At 41.2% G+C, this 22,720-nt stretch overlaps 1 protein-coding gene across 3 annotated transcripts in view; it reads left to right on the forward strand.

Annotated features, from left to right (window-relative positions):
* The window catches only part of cachd1 (cache domain containing 1), a 189,978-nt gene that overhangs the window by 132,549 nt on the left and 34,709 nt on the right, over positions 1-22,720 (forward strand). For all 3 annotated transcript variants that reach the window (XM_063064129.1, XM_063064128.1, XM_063064127.1), the window contains 9 exons: positions 497-603; positions 4,276-4,402; positions 5,314-5,458; positions 6,977-7,193; positions 11,733-11,882; positions 14,994-15,227; positions 16,462-16,611; positions 16,972-17,095; positions 20,369-20,486. In XM_063064129.1, the coding sequence (XP_062920199.1) occupies positions 497-603; positions 4,276-4,402; positions 5,314-5,458; positions 6,977-7,193; positions 11,733-11,882; positions 14,994-15,227; positions 16,462-16,611; positions 16,972-17,095; positions 20,369-20,486 (1,372 nt within the window). The remainder of the gene's footprint in view (positions 1-496; positions 604-4,275; positions 4,403-5,313; positions 5,459-6,976; positions 7,194-11,732; positions 11,883-14,993; positions 15,228-16,461; positions 16,612-16,971; positions 17,096-20,368; positions 20,487-22,720) is intronic.

Here is a 22,720-nt window from a genome sequence, read left to right on the forward strand (position 1 = left end):
TAAAATCTGGAACTTAAGAAAACAGAAGCTTAATTTCTCAGATACTCACTAGAAGACATGGTTATATGAGTATCAGTGGCTATGATGTCATATGATGCATGCATAAATAATTGCCAATTAGGTAAGGCGAATGCCCATTTATGAAAATATGTTCTAAAGAGAATTGGTTGGGTGGTGGTGAAAATAAATTATTGATTTCATGAAAGTAGTAGCTCTCCATCACACACTTCGGCATTTCTTCATCCTGATTTGCTGCAATGGGATTAGAACCATTTCACCACCATTGTTAATTATTATTTGATTTTTCCCTCATCGGAAATAATGAACTTTTATTTTCTTCCTTCTGAGTACATTAAACATGCAAATCTGAGTTAAATTGATTTTGTTAGAAATGAAGAACATTGTTCATGCTGCTTATTCCGAAATTGAGTCAGAATTCATTTCCTGGTTACGTTGCTGTGAAAAGTTCAAAACATCTTAATTTTGTATTTAACAGGTTTGATGGGAATTTTAACACCAATGTTTCAAAAACTATTAGCTGTGACAGACTTTCTACGACTGTCAATAGCCGAGCATTTAATCCTGGACGTGACTTAAACACAGGTTAGTTCTTTGGTTGTGCTGGATTTAATTCATTTGCTTTGTTTTTGACTCTAAGGTTTAGATGGGGCAAAAGTATTAATTTTACTTGTCCTTCTTCTTTAACAGTTGTAAAATGTTGTCTCCTATTTCCGAAAGCCCCCTTTTCATCCCCTCATACTTCAATATCCCACTCCTTTTAAAATCTTACGATGAAACTTTGGTCATTCTCTCCTGATATTCAATCATTCTTGAAGCTCTGTGAAGAATTGGGTAGGCATGTCTCCATCCATTCTTCTCTGAATGCTGGAATCAAGTTCAAGCAATGCTGATAGGATGAAAACGTGTCATATAATATCTAGGTGATCCTCAAATCAAATCAACCCAGTGTTTTGTAATCTCTAATCCAGCACTAACTCAACAGTTTCATCTCAGCGAGCAATGTTGAGTGTGGTAATATCTGAAAGAGCACTTGCAGGTTCCATTGAATAAGGGGACACTGCCTTGGACAAATGCCAACATCATGGTGTGCCTCCCCGTTTGCAATTGCACACACCTGTCTCTGATTATAGATCGAGTTCACAGTCACTAATCGATGGGGCAGTCCTCTACCTTATGGAGCAAATGGTCACAAGAACTTTCTGTCTCATTCATGTGTTCCTGCTTCTCAACATGGAGCCCAGAACCACTGAGTTGCAGATAATTTGTGCAGATGTAATTGCCTTGGGTAAAAATGTCCACATACTCCCACGTATTGAAGCAGCCACACATCTTTGTCCTGCCTCCATTTTGTGTGTTTAAGGTAATGTTAATGAAATTTATCATTTTGTTTAATTACATTTAGTTGTTAAAATTTAGTTGCATATTATATGTTAACTTCAAATTGCCCACAGAAAATAGCAATCAATTTACCTGCCTTACCTGTGATGTAACACTGTAGAAGTTTCCTCATTGCAGCTTTCAAACTGCTCTGTTAGAAACTGTCAACTCCAGTGTGAAGTTCTTTTTACCGACACTGATCAATATAACTGAAGTTCCTTATTCACAAAAGCCTGCATTTCAGGAATCACGCACACTGTATAATTACATGTTTATAGAGAAGTTTAACAGATGCATTAATGAAAAAGGATTAGAGGTGATGAGGAGTGGGGTGACAGGAAATTTGTATGGAATATAAACATTCTTTTTAACCTGTTAGGTTAGTTAGTCTAAACTTGTAGTTTGTGTCAAAAAGAATGTAATATCCAAATAACACACATCAAAGTTGCTGGTGAACGCAGCAGGCCAAGCAGCATCTATAGGAAGAGGCGCAGTCGACGTTTCAGCCTGACGAAGGGTCTCGGCCTGAAACGTCGACTGCGCCTCTTCCTATAGATGCTGCTTGGCCTGCTGCGTTCACCAGCAACTTTGATGTGTGTTGCTTGAATTTCCAGCATCTGCAGAATTCCTGTTGTTTTTGTTTAATATCCAAATAAGTTGTATTCCTGCGGGAAAGTGGTAAGAAACATGTCTAACTTTCACCATTTCTGTTACTTTCCTGGGATACATCAGTAGTTCCGTAGTAGCTCTAATCACTTCTCTCTGTGGGATATGCATTTGGGTGATTGTTAATCACTCAACACCATTAAAGCAAAGGGGACTTTTTCTCTCTGCTCCATTCTGTGCTAGAGAAATCTAGTCAAAAATTAAGCAAGACAAGAGATTGTCAGCATTGGGAATTGGTGATATTTTGGCCTTGTTTTCAACTGAAGATCATGCTGATATCTGGTATGTATGAAGTGTACGTTTATCATATTTTTTGTGTTTTATTCATACACAGTTCTGCTGGAGTTTCTAGGATCTGCTTTAGAGGACAGTGGGGATTGATAGGTGGGGATGGGGTGGTGCTGATTGAAAAATAACTGCAGAGAAGTTTCTTCTTACAGAGGGCAGCAGATCTCTGGAATACACTGCCCTAGTTATACTTAAGATGGAGACAGATAAATATTTGCAAGATCAAGGAAATGTAGTCAGCATAGAGCAACCATGATCATATTGAATGGTGGGGTAGACTTGGAGGGCCAGGTGGCCTATTATTCTGTTGTGGGCTATATGAGCTAGAATGTATTTTAAAATAACGTTTTGCCATTCTTGGTGGTAGCAGATTGTGCTGAAAAGTAACCAACTTTCAAAAAGTTTATTTGAGAGTGAAAGTGAAAATCTAAAACCCTATTTTTTAAAATAGAACATCTGGGTGATGTGGAATTATGCACAGTGATGGTCAGAGGTTTATGAATGTGATCACATGCTGGGTACAGTCAGCAGGTGGCCATAGCTTTGTAAAGTTGTGCAGCATGTTTTTATAACCAAAACCTATTAAAATAGGTTCCTGGGAATGTATAATAGGAAAATAGATAACTGATCAATAGTCACCCAAAAAAACAGTTCAGTTGTACAATTTGGTATTCCCTCTATTTTGATTGTTGGAGAGAGATTGTTTTTCGCATCTCATTTCATAGAGGCAAATGGATTTTAATTTATTAGATACCAAGGTTCTGTCACTTGATACAGGCCGTGTGGGGTTGACTTTACAACTTCCAGCTGCCGTTGATCTTCAGCATTTGAAACTGAGAGTTCAGCACGTCCAATTCCATCTTTCAACAGATTTGGCCTCATGCATTTTGGCTTTGAACTGGCAACACAATTGGTCTGTTTAGACTGAATTTTAATTTACATTTGAAAATATCAGGTGGAATCTCGGCAATACAGCTCTGATATCTTGAAATCAGTTATTTTTCTTGTAGTGTAGGGGCTGTGGCTACTAATTAATTCTCAATTGAAATAGAGCTGAAAGCATAAGTGTGGGTCCATCTATTAACCCCAGCTTGAACATCCTGCTTGTCCCCATCTGTCTTCTACTGCAAAGTTGAAAGTTTATTTTTCTCTCTGAATCCAATCATTGCATCAGAATTTCATGAGGTGATCAGTAACATTGAAAATTTTGTCAACTCGCAGAGTAGGGGGACAAGGCTTTGAAAACTGAGGACTAGAATCATATTTGCAGCATTGTGAGCAGATTTGGGCATCATATATAAGAAAGGATATGCTGGTAAGAGGCGGTTTTGAGAATGGTGTCCTGGATATGAAATGGTTAATGTATGAGAAGTGTTCAATGGCCTGTACTCACGGGGGTTTTAGTTAAATGAGTTTTAGTAATCTCACTGAAACCTAACAAATATTGAAAGGCCCAGATAGAATGGATGTGGAGAGGATCTTTCAAATAGTGGGAGAGTGTAGGTCCAGAGGGCAGAGCCTCAAAGTAGAAGGATATCTCTTTTAAAAATGAGATGAGGAGAAATTTCTTTCGCCAGATTGTGGTGAATCTGTGGAATGCATTGCCAAAGACTGCTGTGGAGGCTAATTCATTGAGTGTATTTAAAGTGGCAGGTGATAGGTTCTTGATTAGTAAGGACATCAAATGTTATGAGGAGAGGGCAGAAGAATGGGGTTGATAAGGAAAATATTTCAGCTATGATCTAATGGTGGAGCTGACTCGATGATCCAAGTAGCCTACTTCTTATGATTTTGTCATATATCATCTCTCTCAGAATTTCTACAGGCAGGATTACACTGAGCCTGCCATAAAAATTGTATGAGATTCCCCAGTAATTTTTTTCCATTTATTTTTTAAACAATCTTGCTTCTTTAACCCAACAGTTCTTGCTGACAACTTTAAGTCAAATCCTGGCATTAAGTGGCAATATTTCAGTTCAGAAGAAGGGATCTTCACCATTTTCCCAGCACATAAATTTCGCTGCAAAGGTGGCTATGAACATCGGAGCAGGTGGGAATTTCTAGTTTTGTCCTCTTAAGGGCTTTGCATTTTCTTTTTAATGATTGATTATCCGATAGTTTTCACCTTATTAGTTTTAACACATTGATTAAACTAAATATGTTAATAAAAATATACCAAGTAGGTTTATGTAGATGAATGTATTAAGAAATGTCTTTAGAAACCATTTTGTTTCTGTTTAGGAACTCCAGCTGAAGCTGAAACTGCAGCATAATAAATAATTTGTCTATTATAGTCAGATTATTACTGAATAAGAAACAGATAACGATGTTTGATCTTCAATTTATTATTTTTAATGTTTAGTGTAATTTCCCTCTAATTAACTTCTGGGATGTGCTGTTAAATTTCTGATCACCTGGTATTATTTTCCTTAAATTTGAATAATCTCAGATTTTAAAAAAATAGAAAAGTAAGGGGAATTCTGGGGCACTGAAATTAAAAATTTCAATACACACAGAATACTCCATTAGGCAGCAATCGTGGGGTAAGAAATAAATTTAACATTTTGGGTTAATAACTTGTCATCAGCACTGGTGTGATGGAAGATTATTGACCTGAAAAATGAGCTTCTTTTCTGTTGCCACAGATGTGACCAGACCAGCTGAGTCTATCTACCATTTTCTGTTCTTCTTCCCCTCCCCACATGATCTGAGTTCAAGGTCCCAGTTATGAGATTTCTTAGTCGAAAATAGATCTTTCTGATTTGTAAGTACTAGTTGATCAAGCTAATTAATCACAGATTGATACCTGGAAGCAGTGACATTTGTATGCACACAGGCATTTTGTACCTTCACAGATATGAATCAGGTGTGAGGGAACATTGATTATATATTGGGAAAATGTGGAAGAATTATTGTCTACCATTCTTCCCTTACAAGCTTTTTGACATTCTTTTGGTGCAGGCCTGTGTACGTTTCCACAGTGAGGCCACAATCAAAGCATATTGTGGTCGTGGTGGATCATGGGGCTTCAGCCACAGACACACAGCTTCAAATAGCCAAAGATGCTGCACAAGTAATCTTAACCTCTATTGATGAGCATGACAAGGTAAGCTCTACTCAGCCCCATCTGTATGGTAAATGTGGAATCTATCCTACATCAAGTTATCCTACCAAACGATACACAACTGGTCTAGAAATATTATCTATGTTTTCAAAGTACTGAGGCCAGATAACGTGAGTACAAATGAATTACCTTCGGTGGGTGGTTTGTTCCTGCTCTAGTAATCATTCAAAAACTGGAAATGCAAAACCTCCTCAAAGGGTGTTAAATGGGAGATGTCCCCATTTTATTGGTGCTTCTGAGAAGGAAGCAGAGCTTACTGAGTTCTGACAAAAGGTCACACACCCAAAATTTTCACTGTTTATTTTTTCCATTGATGCTGTCTGACCTGTTGAGTTTTTCTAACATTTCCTGTTTTTGCTCCAGATTTTCAGCATTTTAATATTTCAAACTTACTCTGTTCTCAATTTTTAGACTTCTTGGGTCTAACAAGGACCCAGGTATGCACACATGCTCACTCACATACTTAGACATTTACCTTTTCAATACATGTATATCCAAATAGAAACTCCAGAGAAGATGGCAGTGTGACGCAGTGCGCAGCAGCCACTCCGGAATGAATATCTGTCATCTGTCAAGTAGGGTGCCGTGCACAATCCTGATTTGATGGAGACAGATGTGAGAAGCACGGAGGAACATCTGGTGAAACTTCCGAAATGCCTGTTTCGCTGCCGCTGCTACTGTGCGATCCAGAATCTCCGGAGGGCAAGGCCTCGAGTCCTTGGCTTTGCCTGTTGCTTGGTGGCTGGGGCCAGGGTCGAAGTGCTTGGCTGAGATGGTACTCGGTGTCGGAGGGTTGGTCGGAGGCTCGAAGTTTTTGGACGGACTCAGTCGGCTGTGGTCGGGTGCTTCCAGGTTGTTGCATCTGCAAGTTTGCGGCGCTGGAGATTCATGGCAGGGAGAGTTTTTCTTCCTTCTGCCGTCTGCGTGAGATGATGGGGCTATAGGGACTTTGAGACTTTTTTTTACTGTGCCCATGGTCTGCTTTTTATCAAATTATGGTATTGCTTTACACTGTTGTAACTATGTGTTATAATTATGTGGTTTTTGTCAGTTTTAGTCTTGGTCTGTCTTGTGTTTCTGTGATATCATACTGGAGGAACATTGTATCATTTCTTAATGCATGCATTACTAAATGACAATAAACGAGGACTGAGTATCCTCATAATCTAATCTAGTCTAAGATTCTTAGTAAAGATCTAATATAATTCTTCAAAACGAGCAGAACCAACTTAATTAGACATAAGGTGATAGATTATCTGGTTAGGAGATGAAAATAGAGTGTCGGCTTGTGATCCATCAGTTATCAGGTTGGTGGACCAGGCTAATTAAGTTATACTTTAGAAATGGGAGGAAACTGAAGGGGAAAAATATCTGGGATCAAACTTATTCATTTTTAAATAGTGAGTAATTATAATTTGATCAATGGAAACAGAATAGGTTAACTTCAACACGAGCTATACAGTGAAGAATTTCAATAATAATATGTTGTTTTGTTCACAGATTTCTGTGCTGGCTGTGGCAGATACCATCCGGACATGCTCACTGGACCAGTGCTACAAGACATACTTGTCTCCGGCCACCAGTGAGACTAAAAGGAAAATGACCACATTCCTTGGCAGTATAAAGTCGGTGGATGGTGCCACCCAGCATGCACTGGGCTTTCATAAAGCATTCCAGTTACTGCAGAATACAAACAACAGCACAAGGATCCATTCACGTGAGTGCACAGAAGAGTCAATACAGCTGAATACTTAACTTCTCTATAGCTGGAAGTTGAGCTTCAATAGTTATCAATGATATCCCACAAATTGATTATAAAATTGTTCACTAGACAGCATTGGCTTTCAGAGAATGACTGGCCCTCTTAAAGCTTCCTAGAGTTGCATAGCATGGAAGCAGGTTCTTTGGCCCATCTTGTCTCAGCCAACCAGGATGCTGATCTGAGCTAGTCCCATTGGCCTGCATTTCTCCCATATCCCCTTGATCCATTCCTGTCCATGTACCTGCCTAAATGAATTTCAAAAGCTGTAATTTCACCTGTCTTCTATTACTTTCTCTGGCAGATCATTCCACATGCCCATCACCCTCTGTGTGTAAAATTTGCTCCTCAATTTTCCCTTAAATCACCCCCCCCCCACCTTAAATCTGTATCTTTTCTACCCTGGGGAGAAGGACCAACCAATTCATCTTATCTATGCATGGATTATTTGGACAAGATTAGAATTCAGTATCAACTAATTGGCATTTATGTTTAATAAACAAATCAATTAGAAGTTAAATTTGAATAAACTTCAGGGGGAAACCTGCACCTTTATTGGTAAGTCCTGTTGACAGGTGTGGCCAATGAACCACCAAGCCGTGTGCAACACAGGTCAGAGTGCAGGAATACTTTCCTGCCTGCCTGCTGTTTTGATGCAACAAGGTAAATAAGGAGTAAGGAGGTTAGTGAAGGACACAGAATTATGAAGTTATCTCTAAGAATTTTTTTTTACAGTTTTGAAGCTTACGTTAGATTGGCTATGAATAAGTGCACAATGTAACAAGAACAAGAAGATTTGGAAGATAATATATTTACACCCAAATGCAGATTAGCAATTTGTGAATGCTTTTTCCCTGTTTTTTTTCCCATGCAAAATATCTTTTGAAATGTGTTCATCAGTTTATAATTTGTTTTTATCTAGCATGCTCTTTATCTCATATGAGGGTTTCAAACATGCCGGTGGAATGATAGTTACCATGGGAAAAAATTAATCATTAACAATCACTTTTGACCAAATGAGTATAGAGTTCAAAACTGCTTTGTAGTTTGGTGTGAGGTTAACAAGCTTACCACTGTGGGGAAAACAAAAGTTGGAATGGAATTTTGACATAAGAAGAAAATAAATGCATTTCTGAAGTTTTGGTCTAAGGCTCCTTCGGGGCTAATTTACCTTGACCATGAGTTGGATGATTGTAGAAAGTAGAATTTTGGCAAGGCCCTTGACTTGGTCCCTCATGGTAGGCTGGTCCATGAAGTCAGATCTTATGGGTTCCAGGGTGAGCTGGCCAGTTGGATACAAAATTGGATTGGTGGTAGCATGCAAAGGGTGGCAGTGGAGTTTCTTTCTCCAGGTTGGAGGTCTATGACATGTGGAGTGTCACTGGGATTAGTGCTGGGGCCCTTGTTGTTTCTCATGAATAATTTGCATGAGAGTGTAGGTAGCATGGTTAGGAACTTTGTGGACTAAAATGCAGAATAGGGTAATTGTTAAGTGAACTGAAGACTTCCTTTCAAAATCATAGCCATTGACATGGTGATCAAGTACTCGTCATTGGGCATGGACAGCACAGAAGGCTGTTTATGTTTAAGGTTACAGCAGGATCTAGAACAGTTGGTAAAGCGAGCAAATGAATGGCAGATGGAATTTAACTTCATCTGGCGTGTTTGAAATCCTCATATGAGATAAACGAAGGGCATGCCAGATAATTAAAGTGATGAGAGCAAATTGGGTAATTATTTTAGGCCAGGACCTATACCACGAATGGCAAAGCTCTATGTAGTCTTTTTGAACAGAGGGACCTAAGTGTACAAGTACTTGGTTCTCTGTAGCACCAACATAGGTAGAAGGAGTGGTGAAGGTGGTGTATGGCAGTGGTCCCCAACCACCGAGCCACGGACCGGTACCGGGCTACAAAGCATGCGCTACCGGGCCGCAAGGAAGTGATATGATTTGGCGATATGAGTCAGCTGCACCTTTCCTCATTCCCTGTCATGCCCACTGTTGAACTTGAATGCACGCGAGATCATTACCCGCACGTCATCCATGTCAGTGCGGGAAGGAGATCAACTCCTCGAGCTTGCAAAAGATGGGGGGCTGAAAAGTATGTTTGACATAACATCTCTGCCGGCATTCTGGATCAAAGTCAAGGCTGAATATCCTGAGATAGCCACGAAAGCACTGAAAACGTTGCTTCCATTTCCAATATATCTCTGCAATGAATGCAACGAAAACTAAATTGCGGAATAGACTGGGCATAAGGAACCCCGTTGGAGTATCGCTGTCTCCCATCACCCCTCGATGGGACCGTCTTGTTGCAGGAAAACAAGCCCGGGGCTCCCACTGATTCAGTGATATTGGTGTATTGCAATGATTTTATATGTTCATACGGGGAAAATATGTGCTGTGTGTTTAATATCCAAACATTACTTAAAATGTTATGATGCTATTGACTTATATAACCATATAACAATTACAGCATGGAAACAGGTGATATCGGCCCTTCTAGTCCGTGCCGAACGCTACTCTCACCTAGTCCCACCGACCTGCACTCAGCCCATAACCCTCCATTCCTTTCCTGCCCATATAACTATCCAATTTTTCATTGAATGATAATATCGAACCTGCCTCTACCACTTCTACTGGAAGTTCATTCAACACTTAGTTCAAGCTCCCCTGTCCTCCCCTGATAATTGACTTATCGCTATATTCATGCGAGAAAAATATGCGCTGTGTGTTTAATATTAAATTTGTTAGATAAACCCTTTTAGAAACGAAATTGAGTGTATTAGCCACTTATCACCTATAATCCGGTCGTGATTAACACCCCCTGAAAAGAATCGCCAAAAGCGATTTGCAGAAAAAAAATTGGCACGAATACGCATGGGCACTGGTGCCCGCGCAAGGCTTCATGGTCATTGCAGTCTTTTCCCGGGGTAAACCCAACGTTTTGACTGCTACTCTTGTCCGTTGGCAACCCTACCCCTACCCCCACCCCCGCCCCCCGGTCCGCAGTGCAAAAAAGGGGACCCCTGGTGTATGGCATGCTTGTCTTCATTGTTTGGGGCATTAAGTACAGAACTTGGGTTGTCATATTACAGCCATACAAAGTGTTGAGCCTGCACCTGGACGAGATTGTGCATCCTGGTCATGACACTGAAGGAACAATGTAATTTAGCTGGAAAAGTTGTGAAAAAGAATTATTAGCATGTTGCCAGCACTGAAGAGCAGGATAAATCAGAGACTGTTTGCCCTAGCTGAGGAGTGAGGGTTTACAAAATCCTGACAGACATAGATAGGAGTAGGTAGTCGCCGACCTTTTTCAGGATAGTGGAATCCTGAACTAAAGGGCAAAGGTTTAAGGTAAGAGAGGAAAGATTTAAAGAGGACCTTGGGAAAGTTTTTTCACCAGGAGAGTTGTGAGTATGTGGAATGAATTGCCAGAGGAAGTGGGTGAAACAGTTACAATATTTAAAAGACATTTAGAGGGGCTCATGGAGAGGAGAAGTTCAGAGGGATTTAGTCAAATCCAGGCAAATGGTACAAGTTCCGGAAGGCATGGACGAGTGGGTAGAAGGTCCTGTTTCTCTGCAAAGTCAAAGTCAGAGTTTATTGTCACCTATGCTGGTACATGTGTGCAGAGTTGCATTAAGGAAAACTTGCCGAAGCAGCAGCATAGGCACATAGTATGAGATGAGCAGAATTCACGTGATAAGCATAATTTATAAACAATTTGTACAAGAAAGAACACAATTAGAACAAAATGAATGTTGTGGTGCAAAATGGTTAAAGTAGTCATAGTGTTGTTGTACAGATAGTCCTTGGGGCTGTGTAGGTGGGTTTAAGAACTGAGTTGCTGAAGGAAAATAGCTGTTCTTCAACCTGCTGGTGTGGGACTTCAGACTCCTCACCAATAGTAATACAGGAAGGTGGTATATGACAACGATAACCTGGAGAGGTATTCAGGAAAGGTAACGGGATGCAAATGCAGACTATCCGGTGAGAGTCAAAGATGATTTGCTGCAGTGATATAATAGATCTGAGGACAGTTTTAATTATGAAGTCTTAACAGGGATTAACTAGTTTGGTAGTGCAGTGAGATCAGTGCCGGACTCTGGAGCGAAGGTTCCCGAGTTCGAATCCAGGTCGGGCCACCCCTGAGCACACTTTCCATCCGTGCCGGGTTGAGTGTCAAGCTAGCCACTCGGCCTCGTTAAAAAAAAAAGGGTCAAGTCAGGAACGTTCATATTGTGACCCGGTTAATCCTGACACCACATGCCAGACAAGAATGGCTGAATGTCCGGTATGACATGCTAAAAAAAAAACTAGCTTAGAGTTCAAGTGTGTCATCATTTGGTTCTGTTTGTTTCTGTGGGTTGTACTACGTGATTTGCACATAACACTGTGCCTTCAGCCATATGATAACATGGTTAGAAGAGTAGCGGCAAACTAAAATGCAGAATGGAATCATTACTAAAGATATCATTTTAAAATCATAGCCACTGACATGGTGATCATCTACTTGTCATCTGGCATCACCTCAAAGGATTCCTCTGAAGAAGAGAAAAAGGCGACCCTGAGTGCTATTAGTGAGGAAAACAGACATCTCAATAACTCTGTGATGATCCTTACATATGCTCTCATGAATGGTAAGATACTGATTTTCTTATTCTGGCAGTGCATTTTGAGCACAGATATAAAGTTGAGTAAATTTGAATGAGTTATTCTTGCCATCAAAGCTCTAATGTAATTGTTTGGAAGACAATCATGTTTCAGATGGCCAAACTGAAATCAGCTATTGGCATTTACCAAAGTGATCTTTGTTTTTCTTGGCTTCACTGCAATGATACAGTGCTTTCTTTGAGGTTCACGCTGGGTATCACTCTTGGAGGTGACACTCCAACTGCTAAAATTACTTTCCTATTTCTTTAGGAGTGAAAATTTCACTCTTTACTCTCGGCCCTTGCCTGAGCTTCTGGTTAGTTGACTAGAATATCTGCTGCCTTTGGTCATGCAGCCATTGGAGTCTTATTGATTTAAGAGCTAAAGAGCAGAGAAGTAGGGGTAGGAGTATATCATTTGTTTCTTTGCTCCATCACTTACCATGATTGTGAACAATCTTTTCTCATTGCCATTTTCCTGCACTATCCTTGTTTTCAGAAACCTAAAATGTCCCTTACCTTGAATGCACAGACTGTGACTGACCCTCCACAGCTGTCCAGGCTGAATTATGAGATGAGTCACTCTTAATCCTTGGTTTCTCCTTTCCTTCATCACAGATTTTTTGCCAAATCTCAACTAACATAACTGGGTCAAAATTGTGATGGCTCTGCCCCAGTGGTAGAAGTGCAAAAACAATTTGATTCCCACTTTTCCCCCAAAGAGTAGACCTTAACCAGTGGACTAAGTCTGCTGAGGTCAGCAGATATTCCAATTTGCTGACCAGAAGCCCATCCAAGAGCTGAAAGAGTCAACTCTTGGGTTCAGGAGCAATTGGAAAGTAGTCTTCTTCTGTTGAAGTGACATGTCACAGATCAATACCCTAGCTAAAACTTGTACGAAAGCCTGAAGGAAATTCATGCTGCCATTTAGATGGTATGATTTTAGACCTAGTGGACAATGGAAGAAATTTGCAGGTGGGGTACTGATGAAGCAGTGAGACGAAATGACACTCTTCACTCTCACCACTATAATCATCGGATATGCTTAGTGCTCAAATGGCAATGAACATCTACTATGTGTCTTTCAAGAATTGAAAACTACTGTAGGTTGAAGTAGCTTAATAATGATGTGGGAAAGCTTTCGTACCAACAGTTACCGATGTAATGTGGGGTCTGAAGGCTGATTGCTGGTATGTGAAGTCTGAAAGAACTCATCAAGTGGTTGACCTAAGGTATATGGGACAACGCCATTTATCAATGATTTGGATGAAAAATGTAGTTGAGTGGTTTAACAAGAGTGTGGATGACACCATGATTAGTATATTGTGGACAGAGTAAAAGGCTATCAAAGTACTCAGCGGGATGTGGATCAGTTACAGATATAGGCACAGGAGTTTAATCTGCGCAACTGTGAGGTGTTGCACTTAGTGAAGTCGAATATTAATAGTAGACCTCTCAATAATATTGAGGTACAAGGGTATCTTAGGGTCTAGGGTCATAGTTCACTAGAAGTGGCTATGCAAGTAGATAAGGTGGTAAAGAAGGTGTATGGCACGTTTGCCTTCATTGATGGGGTTGAGTATGAGTAAGGAAGTTACGCCGGAGCTGTGTGCAACTTTAGTCAGACTTCTTGGAGAGTAGTGCTTGCAGATCTGGTTGTCCCATTTTAGGAATGGTATGGAGACTGGAAAGGGCACGAACGAGGATTAACAAGATGCTGCCTGGATTAGAGCTATAAGGAAAGATTAGACAAACTTGAATGGTTCTGCCTAAAGCATTAGAGGATGAGGGTAGATCTGATAGAGGCATAGACGGTCAGATTCTTTTTCTCAGAGAGAAGGACATGCTTTTAAGGTTGGAGTGGGAAGTTTAGAAGCAACATGGGGGGCACGTTTTGTCACTCAAAGAGTAGTAGATGCCTGGAATGAGTTACCGGTGTGGTAGTAGAAGCCGGCAGTTTAAAAAGCTTGTAGATAGACATACAAGTATTGAAGGGAATAGAGGATATGGGTGATACACAGGAGGAGGACATTTAGTGTAAATTGGCATCAAGATCAGCATGGCATCATGGGCTGAACAGCCACTCCAGTGTGTACCATGCTCGAATTGAATATCTATCAGAAGAATGGATAAAGTAGTTAGATTCTTGATTGGTCAGGGCTTGAAGGGATACGGGGAGAAGGCAGGAGATTGGGGCTGGGAGGAAAATTGGGTCAGCCATGATGAAATGGTGGAGCAGACTCGATGGGCCAAATGGCCTAATTCTGCTCCTATATCTTATGGTCTTTGAATAATGATGGAGATTATTGAATTGGCAGGGAGATCCTAGTGTTGAAGAAAATGTCAAAGTTTGTACTATCATCTATACCACAGAGCAATTTGAAAGCAAATTGGACAGGTTTCATAACAGCATGATAGAGTGCTTCTGCTGGTAACTTGTTTGAAGGATATTGTCTGATCATGTTAAATGATTTGGAAATGTTCAAAGCAATGATACATATGATTGATCAAAGAATTCGGAAGTAGAGTGGGTATGTGGAGTAATTAAAATTATGAAAGAATTAGTTGCCATATCAATTTATCGGCTATCATTATTAACTTGAGTGAATGAACTTTTGTGAATTAATGGCATATCTGCAGAAGGGTCTCAGCCTGAAATGCCAACTGTTTACTCTTTTTCCAGGGATGCTGCCTGGCCTGCTGAGTTTCTCCAGCATTTTGTGTGTTGCATTGGATTTTCAGCATCTGCAGATTTTCTTGCGTTAGCAAGTCTGCGTGGTTGGCATCTTAAGCATTGTTTCACTCTACTACCAGAGATGACATGTATAAGATGATAAGGTGGTGATTAAAAAAAAAAGAATGGGTACATCTCTAGTGCATTGGCCTGTTTTTGAGGATCCTCTGAATGCCTTGCAAGAGAATGCAAAACACACAGACTTTAGCAGTGGGGGGGGGGAGCTATGGTAGCATAGTAGAGGGTTTTCAAAATACTTTTCCATTTTGCTTTCCTGTCAAATATGCATTAAATAGAGCAGAATCTCATTTGCTTTGTCAGTAACACAACTATTTCCAGCTTTAATATTATTTGTTTTATTTTAGAGGGCATAACTGGTTTGAAGGAGCTTGCCTTTCTTCGAGATTTAGCAGAACAGAACTCAGCAAAATACGGACTTCCTGACCGCACGTCGCTCCCTGTTGTAAAAGGGACAATGATGGTGTTGAACCAGTTGAGTCACTTGGAGACCACTGTAGGACGGTTTTACACAAACCTGCCAAACCGAATGATAGATGAAGCTGTGTTTAGTCTACCATACACGGATGAAATGGGTGATGGTAGGTTTGGTCTTTCCTTTTGAAGTTTTCTGTGTTTTCTCTTCCCAATATTCCCTTGTTTCTTATTAGCATCCCTATCAAAAATGGTGTACCTCTTTCATTTCGTTGGCAAATGGCCGTTGTATTATCAATGCAGCAATGTATGCATCTTCCACAAGGTCTGTTTAAAAATTCGTGGCTACTGTATGTCAAATGAACCAGCAATGAATTATGAGGTTGAAAAGTATCTATATTGAAACTCAAGCAACACACATCAAAGTTGCTGGTGAACGCAGCAGGCCAGGCAGCATCTGTAGGAAGAGGTGCAGTCGACGTTTCAGGCCGAGACCCTTCGTCAGGACTAACTTCGTTAGTCTCGGTCTCGGTCTTCAGGGTCTCGGCCTGAAACGTTGACTGCACCTCTTCCTACAGGTGCTGCCTGGCCTGCTGCGTTCACCAGCAACTTTGATGTGTGTTGCTTGAATTTCCAGCATCTGCAGAATTCCTGTTGTTTATATTGAAACGCATCTGTGTTTTACTGAACTTAACGGAAGTGTTCAACTATGTGAGGAGGTAAAGTCAATCAAGGCTCAGATTCCATGAGAAAGGGGGAAAATTCCAGCATTTTTAAAAAAAAACCTTTTACCAAAATTTTTTAAGATGTCCCAAGGTAGTTCATGGCAATTTTTATGGGTACTGTTGCATCAGGAAATAGACGGGTTAAGTTGTCTCTGGAATCAACACAGTGATATGTAACTGGGTAAGCTCTTGCAATATTAGCTGTTAGATAAATGTGGCCCAGAACAATTGTGAATACTACTAGATTTTATTAATATATTCCCCTTTCAGTGTATTGGGGTCTTTTGTTGATAATTCTTCTGAGAGATGGCATCTCCAACAACAGTGTAGCAGCTTCTCAGTGCTGCCTTTAAATGTAAGCTTGCATTATGTGCTGATGTTTTTGGAGTAATTTGTGAACACCTTAACTCTGAGGACGTTACCACTGAGCAAAGAGTGAAATGGGCATGTGCTTGGTCATTAGATAAGGCAATACTGAGTTTGAATGTGAGGTATTCCATGAGCAACTGGACAGCACTCAGTTTGGCCTCATGCAAGTTGCTGAGGAGTTCTGGTTATCCAGGGCCCCATTCCCAAAATGTATCTATACTGCTGGAACCTGCATGCCTCATGAGACCAAAATAATATTATGCAATCCTCCAATTCTTTTAACCTTTTTGAAAATGTACTTTCACAGGATTGATCATGACTGTTAGTAAACCGTGCTATTTTGGAAACATGCTATTGGGAATTGTGGGAGTGGATGTGAATTTGGCTTATATTCTGGAGGACGTAACTTACTACCGCGATTCATCTGCTTCCTACACGTTCTTAATAGATAATAAAGGTGAGAAGGTGATTTTTTTTTTAAACCAGTAACAGCGTTAGAGCTTCAGGCCAGCATTATCTGTGAAGCAGAGATTTCCATGTTTTACCCGTCACACAGCAAACTGACTGAATTCCAAAATGTAAGAGATCAGACCTACCCAAACAGGAAAAGGGTACGAAAGGTCATTTTGAAGTGGTTGTTCCAAACTTAACCAGCACTATAGAACCAGGGTGAATTTGATTGTTTTGTAATTAATGTTCTCATTTCACCTGTTGTTTGTTAATTGATTGTCTCCCTATTGGAATACTGGAAATGGGTCTGAAAATTGTACAGGATTTTGAATACGATGTTGTTAGATACTTTCCCTTTCCATTTCAGGTTACACCCTAATGCATCCCTCCTTGACTCGGCCATATCTTCTCACAGAGCCACCACTCCACACGGATATAATTCACTATGAAAACATTCCAAGATTTCAGCTTGTCAGGCAGAACATCCTAAGGTAAAAACAAAAGCTATGAGTCAACTATTAAATAGAGTAAATTGCTCTTAATTATCCAGTGTGAACAGCTCGTGCTCGGAAATCACCTGAATTGATCTCCTGCTCTATGTTAGCTGATCTCACTGTGTTCCAGTAAGCATTTTGATCCTATATTCCCAGAGCTCATTAAATTGGAAAGTTACCATGTGTAGCTCAAAGTTATGTAGCATAGGAGCTTCATACTGGCTGGCAGGTCATGATACATACGCTGTCAGCGATATTTTTCTGATGATGTTTCCTTCCACCATATACGTTGTTCTGATGGTGCGTTAGATGGGGGCACGTTCGGACACAGTGACATTCCAACCAAAGGTGGCGCTGCTTGTCGTTTTATGATGGCAAGACGCTACTAGTTATCAACAATATCAAGTACCCTTCAGCAAGTTGCTCAGTAGTGATGGAGCTGGACTTATTATGTACTGTATTTGTGTTGTTGCCATTGTGCCGAGGTGTGTGTGGTCCCAAAAAAGGTGCGAGTCATTGTCTTGGAAATTTTTCTTGTGACTGCAAGACTCATTTGGACGTTGGGACTGTGGACATTATAAATCTGGTTCGCTGGCTCTTTGGTGAGACCAACGGCAGATGAGCTGTGTTGCCTCAGTTGTGGCTAGGATGAGGCCCTCAGACCATGGAGTTGCCTGTTGCAGCCGCACAGAAGAGGAGACACCAAGGTGGTGTGGGAGAGTGCAGAGGCCTCTGTGACCGCACTGGAGCCTGTGCTGGGTTGGGGCTGTCCCTTCCTGCCAGTGCTGTTCTCTTGTGTTGGCTCGGTGCTGCCCTCTGGTGTTTGCTCAGTGGAAGAGCAAGCTTGACCAGGATAACATCCAATGCATCATCAGAATCAGGTTTATTATCACTGGCATGTGATGTGATATTTGTTAACTTAGCAGCAGCAGTTCAATACAATGCATAATATAGAAGAGAAAAAAATCGAAGTATTAAGTAAATCAATTACAGTATACATTGAATAGATTAAAAAATGTGCAAAAAACAAAAATACTGTATATTAAAAAAAGTGAAGTAGTGTCCAAATGGTTCAATGTGCGTTTAGGAATTGCATGGCAGAGGAGAAGAAGCTGTTGCTGAATCATTGAGTGTGTGTCTTCAGGCTTCTGTACCTAATGGTAACAGTGAGAAAAGGGCATGCCCTGGGTGCTGGAGGTCCTTAATAATGGACACTGCCTTTCTGAGACACCGCTCCCTGAAGATGTTCTGGGTACTTTGTAGGTTAGTACCCAAGATGGAGCTGACTAGATTTACAACCCTCTGCAGCTTCTTTTGGTCCTGTGCAGTAGCCCCTCCATACCAGACAGTGATGCAGCCTGTCAGAATGCTCTCCACAGTACATCTATAGAAGTCTTTGAGAGTATTTGCTGACATGCCAAATCTCTTCACACTCCTAATAAAGTATAGCTGCTGTCTTGCCTTCTTGATATCTACATCAATCTGTTGGGACCAGGTTAGATTCTCAGAGAGCTTGACACCCAGGAACTTGAAACTGCTCACTCTCTCTCCACTTCTGATCCCTATGAATATTGGTACGTGTTCCTTTGTCTTACCCTTCCTGAAGTCCACAATCAGCTCTTTCGTCTTACTGACATTGATTGCCAGGTTGTTGCTGCGGCACCACTCCACTAGTTGGCATATCTCACTCCTGTACACCATCTCATCACCACTTGATATTCTACCAACATTGGTGGTATTGTCAGCAAGTTTGTAGATAGTATTTGAGCTATGCCTAGCCACACAGTCATGTGTATACAGAGAGTGGAGCAGTGGGCTAAGCACACACCCCTGAGGTGCACCAGTGTTGATCATCAGTGAGGAGGAGATGCTATCACCAATCTGTACCGATTGTGGTCCTCTGGTTAGGAAGTCAAGGATCCAATTACAGAGGGAGGTACAGAAGCTCAGGTTCTGCAACTTCTCAATCAGAATTGTGGGAATGATGGTATTAAATGCTGAGTTATAGTCGATGAACAGCATCCTGACATCGGTGTTTGTGTTGTCCAGGTGGTTTAAAGCTGTGTGAAGAGCCAATGAGATTGCATCTGTCGTTGACCTATTGTGGCGATAGGCAAACTGCAATGGGTCCAGGTCCTTGCTGAGGCAGGAGTTCAGTCTAGTCATGACCAACCTCCCAAAGCATTTCATCACTGTAGATGTTAGTGCTACTGGGCAATACTCATTAAGGCAGCTCACATTATTCTTCTTAGGCACTGGTATAATTTGTTGCCTTTTTGAAGCAAGTGGGAGCTTCCGCCCGTAGCAGTGAGAGGTTGAAAATGTCCTTGAATACTCCCGCTAGTTGGTCGGCACAGGTTTTCAGAGCCTTACCAGGTACTCCATCGAGACCTTCCACCTTTCAAGGGTTCACTCTCTTTAAAGACAGCCTAACATCGGCCTCTGAGACGGAGATCACAGGGTCATCAGGTGCAGCAGGGATCTTCACAGCTGTAGTTGTGTTCTCCCTTTCAAAGTGGGCATAGAAGGTGCTGAGTTCATCTGGTAGTGAAGCATTGCTGCCATTCGTGCTATCGGGTTTCGCTTTGTAGGAAGTAATGTCTTGCAAACACTGCCAGAATTGCTATGCATCCGATGTCGCCTCCAACCTCATTCGAAATTGTCTGTTCTACAGGCCATGCTATTCAGAGACTTGGGTGACTGTATATTTTTTTTTGTGACTATACTTTCTGCTATCGTAACCTTATGTGCTGTGTGCAGTTTGCACCTTCGTCCTGGAGGAACGTGGTTTCGTTTGGCGATTTTCATGTATGGTTGAATGAAAATTAAACTTGAACATGAACTTGATCCCTATAGTAATGAGTCAGCAGAAGTTGTTGGGTCCTTCTTGCCTGACGATTTAATCGCTTGAATGAAGCATTGGATTTCCATTCAACAAGGATTATTTTTTTACCTTCAAGCAACAACCTTGAATAAAAGCAAAAATTTGAGCAATTCCAGCGGATTCTGGAAATCTGAATTTTAAAAAAGAAAATGCTGAAATTGCTCAAATGTATGGAAAGAAGTGTTTAACACTTCAGGTTAGTGTTCTTTGATTAAGTATTGTGAGCAAAAATAAGTGTTCCCAGTAGTCCTGTTCATCGTCCTTAAATTGTCCAGGGTACATTTCATCATTGTAAACTTTGTCAGACGTGTTTTGAAAGTTAGAATTTGTGGCAGTGTAAATTATAGACATGCAAATAATGTTTTTCTTCCTTCATCTCTGTGCAGTCTCCCCTTGGGCAGTCAAGTTATTACTGTACCCGTAAATTCCTCTTTATCTTGGCATATAAATCGGCTGCGAGAAACCAGTAAGGACGCCTACAATGTCAGCTATGCCTGGAAGTTGGTAGGTTGTGTTATTCCAAGTATGCCATTAAATTTTGTTTCCCTTTGATCTGTTAAGATGTATAGGATTGTGTTTTTTAAACCAGAAGAATGTGTTTAATCAAGGATGCTTTTCACAAGTGCTCAATTTATTTACCTCAGTAATGGCTGACCACTAAGTATTTGAATATTTGAATTAGATTTAATCGGAGTTAAACATTTTTAAAATTGGGAATGCTGATGAATGAAAGGCTGATTGCATTTGGTGAGTTATTTTTAGAATTTAAAAATCCTTGAAGCAGGGCTCCTTCTCTGAAGCATTTGCAATGTAGAAGTTCAGGCAGCAGCAATCCTTCTCGTCTTCTGATTTTACTTATCATACGACTGTTGTCTCCAGGAGTCTGATTGTGAAAGGTAAACAGCTGCTTCCTGATGCGCCAGAGCTGGTTGATCTGTCCATTTTCAGTTAATGGCATCAGATTCCCAAGGGCAGCAGAAGCACAAGTTCCAGGGGCACCATTAGTCGCCGTTCCCGTTCATTGGCAGGGTGATAACTTGCCTGCCTGTGTGATCCAACGCTGCACGTATTTCTCTCATTCCGCTGTAGAAACCTTCCGCAGTCCATTGTGAGGAAACAGATTTGCTTGTGCTTACTTGTAGGATATTTTAGTCAAATCAAAGCTCCAAATGCTGGGAACTCGAGAGTACTGCAAAAGCCAGGACATTTTAAGATGTGCCTCTTGAATATAAACAGTGTCAATGTGAGCAGGTCCATTTATTTTTGCTCAGTGTTACTTTCAAGATTACGTGGTTCTTACAAAAAGCGCAGGGGCAAGGCAGAGTTGAGGTGCTTCTGTGCTTCTACTAACACAGATTTCTCTGGGGAAAGGAAGTGGGTGGTGTGAACTATTCTCTGAATTCTGTTTCATCCTCACTCATGGGCATTCTTGGATGCCCCTATCTTCCTTGGTTATGTCCCTTCCCACCTATATCCGCAACACTTCACATGCTCTTGATCTCATCAACAACTTTCAGTTCCCATTTTCACCATGGATGTCCAGTACCTATATTCTTCTATTCCCCCACCAAAAAGGCCTTAAAGCTGCTTGCTTTTTCTCAACAGAAGGCCTAACCAGTTCCCCTCCACCACCACCACCCTCGGTCTGGCAGAAATCACCCTAAACGATTTCTCTTTTGGCTCTTCCTACTTTTTCCAAACTCAAGGTAGCCATGCACACCTTCATGGGCCCCAGCTATGTAGAATAGTCCATGATCCAAGCCTCCCTAACTCTTCCTGCACTACTTTGATGACTACATTGGTGCTGCTTCATGCACCTATGATAAACTCGTCAATTTTATGAACTTTGCCTCCAACTTTAACCCTGCCCCTAATTTCACTTGGTTAACTTCTGACCCTTCTCTCCTCTTTCTTGATCTCTTTGTCTCCGTTTCTGGAAACAAGCAGTCTATCAATATCTTTATAAACCGGCCAATTCCCATGGCTATCTTGACTACATCTCTTCCATCCTGTCTCCTATAAAAATGCTGTTCCCTTTTCTCAGTTCCTTTGTCTCTGCCGTATCTGTTCCCAGACTGAGGATTTATTTTCCAGGACATCAGAGATGTCCTCTTCCTTCAAAGAATAGTGTTCTGTTTCATCCACCATTGATGCTGCCCTCACCCACTTTTCTTCCATTTCCTGGACGTTCACCCTTATCCCATCTTCCCCCCACCTTAACAGGGATAGAGTTCTGCTTATCCTCACCTACCACCCCATGAGCCTCCACATCCAACGCATCTTTACCTCTCCTTCCCCCCCCTCCGCTTTCCACAGAGATCACTCCCTTGTCCATTCATCCCTCCCCAACTCATCTCCATCCTGACACATACCCCTGCAAGTGACAGAAGTGCTACACCTGCCCATTCACCTCCTCTCTCACCGCCATTCAGGGCCCCAAACATTCCTTCCAGGTGAGACAACACCTCACCTGGGAATCTATTGGTTTTTGTTGTTTGTATCTGGTGCTCCTGTTGTGGCTTCCTCTACATTGGTGAGACTCAACATGAATTAGGGGACCACTTTGTTGAGCACATCCACTCCATCAGCCAAAAGTGAAATTTCCGGTGGCCAGCCATTTTAATTCCTATCCCTATCCCATTCCGACATGTCAATCCATGGCTGCTACTTTTGCCACTCTCAGGGTGGAGGAGCAACACCTCATATTCCGTCTAGGTAGTTTTCAACCTGATAACATG

This window comes from Mobula hypostoma, chromosome 12, assembly GCF_963921235.1.
Source record: "Mobula hypostoma chromosome 12, sMobHyp1.1, whole genome shotgun sequence".
In the NCBI taxonomy this organism is placed as follows: domain Eukaryota; kingdom Metazoa; phylum Chordata; class Chondrichthyes; order Myliobatiformes; family Myliobatidae; genus Mobula; species Mobula hypostoma.